General features: G+C 42.9%; 1 protein-coding gene across 1 annotated transcript; it reads left to right on the top strand.

Annotated features, from left to right (window-relative positions):
* Positions 1 to 1,053: 1,053 nt before the first annotated feature.
* On the top strand, positions 1,054 to 6,362 carry SPMIP11 (sperm microtubule inner protein 11). The gene is made up of 4 exons (XM_058557384.1): positions 1,054 to 1,073; positions 3,647 to 3,684; positions 3,800 to 3,922; positions 6,184 to 6,362. The coding sequence occupies exons 1-4, from the start codon at positions 1,054 to 1,056 to the stop codon at positions 6,330 to 6,332; spliced, it is 330 nt and encodes a 109-aa protein (XP_058413367.1). The 3' UTR covers positions 6,333 to 6,362.
* The last annotated feature ends 248 nt before the right edge of the window (positions 6,363 to 6,610 follow it).

Raw genomic sequence — 6,610 nt, 5'->3', positions numbered from 1 at the left:
GGCTGATCTTCCTCACAAAAAAAAAAAAAAAAGTGGTCTTATGGGAACTCCCAATTTATGGCCCCATTCTAGAAGAAGCTGTCAGGGCCCTTCATATCTGTTTACCACAAAAAAACACATGGAGTGTAGTATTAACTGGGCAGTTGGAGAACTTCTATTATACCATCTACCAACAAAATGATGATTCATCTACCTTGCCACAGTAGAATTTGCTTATAAAGAGCTCATTGCATCCCTCCAGCCACAACATGCCCTTTCATAGTAGCTGTGGCATGATTCTTACCTACCCCCTACCACCTTTCACCCCAGGTGGCTTCCAAAACTTGGCAGCTTGGGGATGCTATGGGTTACCAAAAATATCTTGCAGCTTGCCAAAAACTGATGTGAGGAGTATGCCAACTGGTGCTTGATTCAGGCAGAAGGTGTCTAAGTGAGTGATACTGTCCAGCACACCTCCAAGCACATGGTAACCATCCATATGGGAAGCTGAGAGCCTACTACTTGGAAACTGAGATAATAGACAACATCATCTGGCTGTACCCTTAAGAACAACCAGTCTGAGGTTTCAGGACCCAATAAAGAGCTCCCACTGTCACCTGCACCCAGACCAAGAATTACTTGCAGTCCAGGTCCCATTGCCCACTAGGAATATGCTCTTGCTCTTTCTTCTCAGTCTACATCTACTTGGCCATGGACATTCTGCCACCCCCTACCTTGCCCAAAGTCAAACTACCAAATGCAAATGACTCTGCTTCCAGGAACCGGCCCCTCATTTCTGTAACCTGTGATGAAGTACAAATCAGCCCCCTGGTTCAGTCCAGGCTTCCAGAACGCTATACTCTACCACCTCTCCAAGTCCTCAGCTGTCGAGAGAAGGGATTCAAACAGTGCCCCACTCTGGTGGTGTCATTATCTCAGACAGAGAATGTCAAAGGAGATTTCCATTGAAGTGCAAAAGGAAGGGAGGAGGGTCAGAGATGATGAATGAGTGGGGCCAAGCCAGAAAGAAGGGGAAAAGCAGGAGCTGGGGAAGAACTCCAGAGCAGAAGTGGCATGCCCACCTTCCACCAGAGGTGAGTCAGTGATCTCAACAAATGATTTCCAGAGAGAATGGCAAACTTTGATCCAGTTCCTGACAAGCTTAGGATTCTGAGATGCAAGCCAAATGTAGCCTACTTAAGCAGAACATGAATTTATTATAAGAACATTGGTGGGATTACATAAATCTAAAAAGCTTCTGCACAGCAAAGGAACCATCAACAAAATGAAAAGGCAACCTACGGAATGGGAGAAAATATTTGCAAACCTTATATTTGATAAAGGGTTAATATCCAGAATGTAGAAGGAACTCCTATAACTCAATTGCAAAAAAAATCTGATTAAAAAATGGGCAGAAGATCTGAATAGACACTTCTCCGAAGAAGACACACAAATGGCCAACAGGTCTAAGATGCTTAACATGAGGAATCATCAGGGAAATGCAAATTAAAACCACAATGAGATACCACCTCACACTTGTTAAAGTGGCTGTTATCAAAAATACAAAAGATAACAAGTATTGGTGAGGATGTGGAGAAAAGGGAAGACTTGTACACTGTTGGTGGGAATGTAAATTGGTACAGCCACTATGGAAAACAGTATAGAGGTTCCTCAAAAAGTTAAAAATAGAACTACCATAAGATCCAGCAGTCCCATTTCCGGGTATTGAAATCATGATCTCAAAGAGAGATCTGCACTCCCATATTCATTGCAGCATTACTCACAATAGCCAAGACATGGAAGCAACATAAATGTCCATCAACACGTGAATGGATAAAGAAAATGTGGTATATACATACAACAGAATATTTTTCAGCCTTAAAAAAGAAGGAAATTCTGCTATTTACAACAACACGGATGAAACCTGGAAGACATTATGCCAAGTGAAATAAGCCAGACACAGAAGGACAAATACTACATGATACTACTTATATGAAGAATCTAAAATAGTCAAATTCATAGAAGCAGAGAATAGAATGGTGGCTGCCAGGGGCTGGCAGGAGGGGGAAATGGGGAGGTAGTAAAGGGTACAAAGTTTTAGTTATACAAGATGAATAAGTCCTAGAGATCTAATGTACAGCATAAAGCCTATAGTTAACAATATTGTATTGTATCTGTAAAAATATGCTAAAAGGGTAGACCTTATGTTAAATGTTCTTATCACAAAATAATAATAATAAATAAAGAAGAAAGGAGGAAACTTTTGGAGGGGATGGATATGTTTATGGCATAGATTGTGGTGATGGTTTCACATGTGTATACTTATCTCAAGACTCATTAAGTTGTAAATATTAAATATGTATAACCTTTTGTATGTCAATTATAAATGAAGTAGTTTTTATAACAAAGAATATTAGGAAGCACATAAAAGCTGTAGAAAGAATAGAGAACCAAGCTTGGCAGATAGTAACCAGAAGCAATGTTCAAAATCATGCTGCAGACCTAGTTGGGCATGGACTACTGCATTCAGTGCTGTGGTGGGCACTGCTTGGCACCAAGGACACTGGGCCCTGGATACTGCTGCTAGAAACAAGATGCAGCTTGACTGCTGCAACTTCCCATCAATAGAAAAAGACTTTACATGGGCCCTGCTTCTTTGCAGCCTCATCTTTGCTTCAAAATCTGAAGCAGACGTAATTGACCTAGCCAAAACTCTTGGCCCATACCCTAGCTGCAAGAGAGGCTGGGTATGGTAGTCTGTTCGGGCTGCTATAACAGAATACCAGAGACTGGGTAGCTTATAAACAACAGAAGTTTATTTCTCACAGTTCTGGAGGCTGGAAGTCCAAGATGAGGGTGCCAGCATGGTCAGGTGAGGGCCCTCTTCCAGGTTGCAGACTTCTCATTGTATCCTCACGTGGCAGAAGGGCAAGGGAGCTCTCAGGCCTCTTTTATAAGGGCACTAATTTCATTCCATTCCATAAGGGCAGAGCCCTCATGACCTAATCACTTCCCAAAGGCCCCACATCCAAATACTATCACCTTGGGCATTAAGTTTTCAATGTATGAATTTTAGGGGGACAGAAACATTCAGACCACAGCACTGGGTAAGGAAGATCTGGTCTTTTCAGCCTCTATAGTGATATATAGGTTTTTGCATCAGAGAGGGATTCTCAAATCTCCATAAGGATGCTAGATCTACACTATACTACTCTACCCTACCCTACCCTATCGTACCTTACCCTACACTACCTTTCTAGCCCCATCTCCTGTCCCTCTCCACTTTACCCTGTCCACTTTGCTAATCAGGCTCCAAATCAATAGCAAGCTCTCTGAGACCTCTCTATTGCTTCTAACACACTTGCTATCCTGCTGCCTGAAATGCTCTTCCTGATACTATGTCCCACACACTCCTTCTTATCCTCCAAAGACTTAGATCAAGCATAATTTCCCGTTAGACCAATTGAAGCTCTGTAAATATGCCGTTCCCAGGAAAGGAGTGTCCATCCAGATAAGAGGCCTTTTTCACCTGCACTAACCCTAAGTACCTGTGAATATCCTGATTCCAGCAGGAGGCCTCTCAAAACCTGGGAGTCAGGGAGGAGCAAGAGAGTGGTGAGGGAGGTCTTGTGACCACTGGGTTCTCCCTCCCTCCCCTCTGTCATAGGCATTGTGATTTGACTCCCGAGATCCTGAGAATCAGATGTGAGTGGCTAGGAGAGATCCCTACCGTGTGCCTGGTTAGCATGGAGACCAGAGATTCAAAAAATCAAATGGCTCCATTTGCTAAGTACTCAGAGCTCGTCTGTTCTCCTTTCAGACCAGAGAGAACTGGTGCCCACTAGGCTTCCCCCTATTATCTCAGAAGATGGGAATTATTCCGTGCACCAGAATAGCCACACAAGGTACCACGAAGCTGTACGGAAGGTGTTACTAAAGACATGTAAGTATCTTGGAGTGGGCACCATGCCAGGGGCAGAACAGTTATGTCTGAGTTCCTGAAGAATGGATGGGATGTGGTGGGGCATGGTTATAGGGCAGGGGGAAAAAAGAGCCAAGAAGAGGGATGAGAAGAGGGAGAAAGTAGACTTGAATGGTGGGGTGAGCAAGCTAAAATAAAAATTGAATCAGACTTGGAAGCAGAAGATCCAAGTTGAGTCCTGGTTCTGCCTCTTTTAAGTGTCTCACCTTAGGTGGTCACTTATTCTTTATTAACCTGCTGCCTCATTCATTTAAAAACAAAACAAAATGAAAATAAACAGAAAATGCCCGCTCTACCAATCTTATAGAATTCTTGTGAGGATCAAAACAAAAATGAGATGATTTAGGAAAGTACTTTGTGCATTATCACGTGCTATGCCTGTGAGGAGTGGTAGACCCAGCACTAGCTTTGGAATTTGAACTGAGTTTCAACTCCAAACAAGTTGTGTGACCTTGGGCAAGTTCCTTTAACCGCGTAACCTCTCTGAACCATCTGAAAATGGGACTAATACTCTAGCATTGTGTTGTTGTGAACATTAGAGAAAATGTACATTTAAAAAGCCATCTAGGACAAACTACTGATGCATGCGATAATTTGTAGGCATCTCCAGGGAATTATGCTGTGTAAAGATAGCCAATCCCAAAACGATCACATACTGTATGATGCCTTTTCTATAACATTCTTAAAGTGACAAAATTATAGAAATGAAGAACGCATTATTGATTACGGGGGGGGGGTGGTGACGGGGCTGAAAAAGGGCAACTCCAGGACCTGTGTTGATGGAACTGTTAATATCCTGGTTGTGAGCTAGTTCTATAGTTTTGCAAGATGTTACCCCTGGGGAGAAATGGGTAAAGGGTACACAGGATCTCTGTGTATCATTTCTTACAACTGTATGTCAATCTATAATTATCTCAAAATTAAAATTTAATTTAAAAAACGAGGGCTGGCCCTGTGGCTTAGCAGTTAAGTGCACGCACTCCGCTGCTGGCGGCCTGGGTTCAGATCCCAGGCACGCACCGACGCACTGCTTCTCCAGCCATGCTGAGGCTGCGTCCCACATACAGCAACTAGAAGGTTGTGCAACTATGACATACAACTATCTACTGGGGCTTTGGGGGAAAAATAAATAAATAATTAAAATAAAGAAATAAAAAACAAAAATACTTTCAGAAATTAAAAAAGATATGCATGAAGAGGAGTATGTAAGAGTTATTTCTAATAGCAAAACTTTTTAAAAGTTTGTTATCCATTAATAGGAAAACAACTAAGTCAAAAATGTAACATCTACTCAATGGTACATTAGAGATTTTTTTTTTTTTTGTGAGGAAGATCAGCTCTGAGCTAACATCCATGCCACTCCTCCTCTTTTTGCTGAGGAAGACTAGCCCTGGGCTAACATCTGTGCCCATCTTCCTCCACTTTATATGGGACGCTGCCACAGCATGGCCTGACAAGCGGTGCATCGGTGCACGCCAGGGATCCGAAACCGGGCTGCCAGCAGCGGAGCATGCGTACTTAACCGCTACACCACCGGGACGGCCCCCCTAGAATTTTTTTTTTTAATAATGATTATAAAGACTATATAGCCAGAATATTAGGCTATAATTCTAAGTTTAAAAAGATACAAATTTTATACACTGGTATAATTAGATTTATCCAAAATAAATAAAGAGTGAAAATACAAAAATAAATCTAGGTAAGTCTGATGTTATTTCAAACTTTTAAAAACACCTAATACCACATTTAGAACTTGACAGGTACTTGATAAATAATATCTATTAGCAGTATCTAAACATGAGGTGGTATCACTGCTGGTTTCAGAGAATTACCTGGAATGAGCAAAGGAAGGAATTATTCCAGAGGAAGGAAGGGAATGAGGATGATTAAGCCCAGAAAAAAAAAAAATTGAATCAGTGGACCCATCTTGCACATTTCCCAAGTGGGTTGATGAGTTGTTTTTCCATCATCTTAGCACTTGGGGAAAGCTCTCTTGGAGATGGGCTTAGTAGCAGCAGGAAGAACCAAGAGTCATTCAACTGACCATGAAGGGTATGAGATGCTGGAATCCGGAAATGAAGCTGGGCGTGGTGACCACATTCCAGGACTTCTCAGCACCTGGTCAGGCCCAGTTGCTAGGTTGGGCTTGTGCTGCCCTGAGGCACAATAGGGAATAGAGAACTCAAACAAATTGGATAACCTGCCCTTCCCCAACCATTCAGTCCCCAATCAGGTCTTCAGAGTCCCCTTGACTGATGCTCAGAACTTCAGCTTCTGGCGGTCCCACCATCCAGGAGTGCGCCCAGAGGAAACCACGCCATGGATCCGGAGCCCCCGCCACTGCCTCATTAAAAGCCCAATGACCAAGTGAGGCTGAGAGGGGTAAGGGTGGGGAGACCAAGGGAAGTATTCCATCCCCTCACTTAAACCTTGAGAGACTGTTTCATCTCTACTCAGTTAGGGACTAGAAGAGGAGGTTTCAGTCTCACCGGGAAAAATTGGCCGCAGAATCTAGGCAGCGGTGGCATTCAAAGGAGTTAAAGATTTGTCCGTGTCTTTGTGTTTTGCCTTGTGGATATGACTTCTGAGCAGACACAAGACAAGTGTCTCCAGCACTGCTGTGGGAGGCCAGAGATGTTTCCACTCCCT

This window comes from Diceros bicornis, chromosome 17, assembly GCF_020826845.1.
Source record: "Diceros bicornis minor isolate mBicDic1 chromosome 17, mDicBic1.mat.cur, whole genome shotgun sequence".
NCBI lineage: Eukaryota > Metazoa > Chordata > Mammalia > Perissodactyla > Rhinocerotidae > Diceros > Diceros bicornis.
The sequence above is the reverse complement of the archived record's forward strand: the minus strand, read 5'-3'. Positions and strand labels throughout refer to the sequence as shown.

Excerpts from the sequence above, each read along its gene's own strand:
- SPMIP11 (XM_058557384.1), top strand. The coding sequence starts at position 1,054 with ATGCCCACCTTCCACCAGAG. Across the intron at positions 1,074-3,646 it reads ATGCCCACCTTCCACCAGAG|GCATTGTGATTTGACTCCCG; the intron begins GTGAGTCAGTGA and ends CCTCTGTCATAG. Across the intron at positions 3,685-3,799 it reads CGAGATCCTGAGAATCAGAT|ACCAGAGAGAACTGGTGCCC; the intron begins GTGAGTGGCTAG and ends TTCTCCTTTCAG.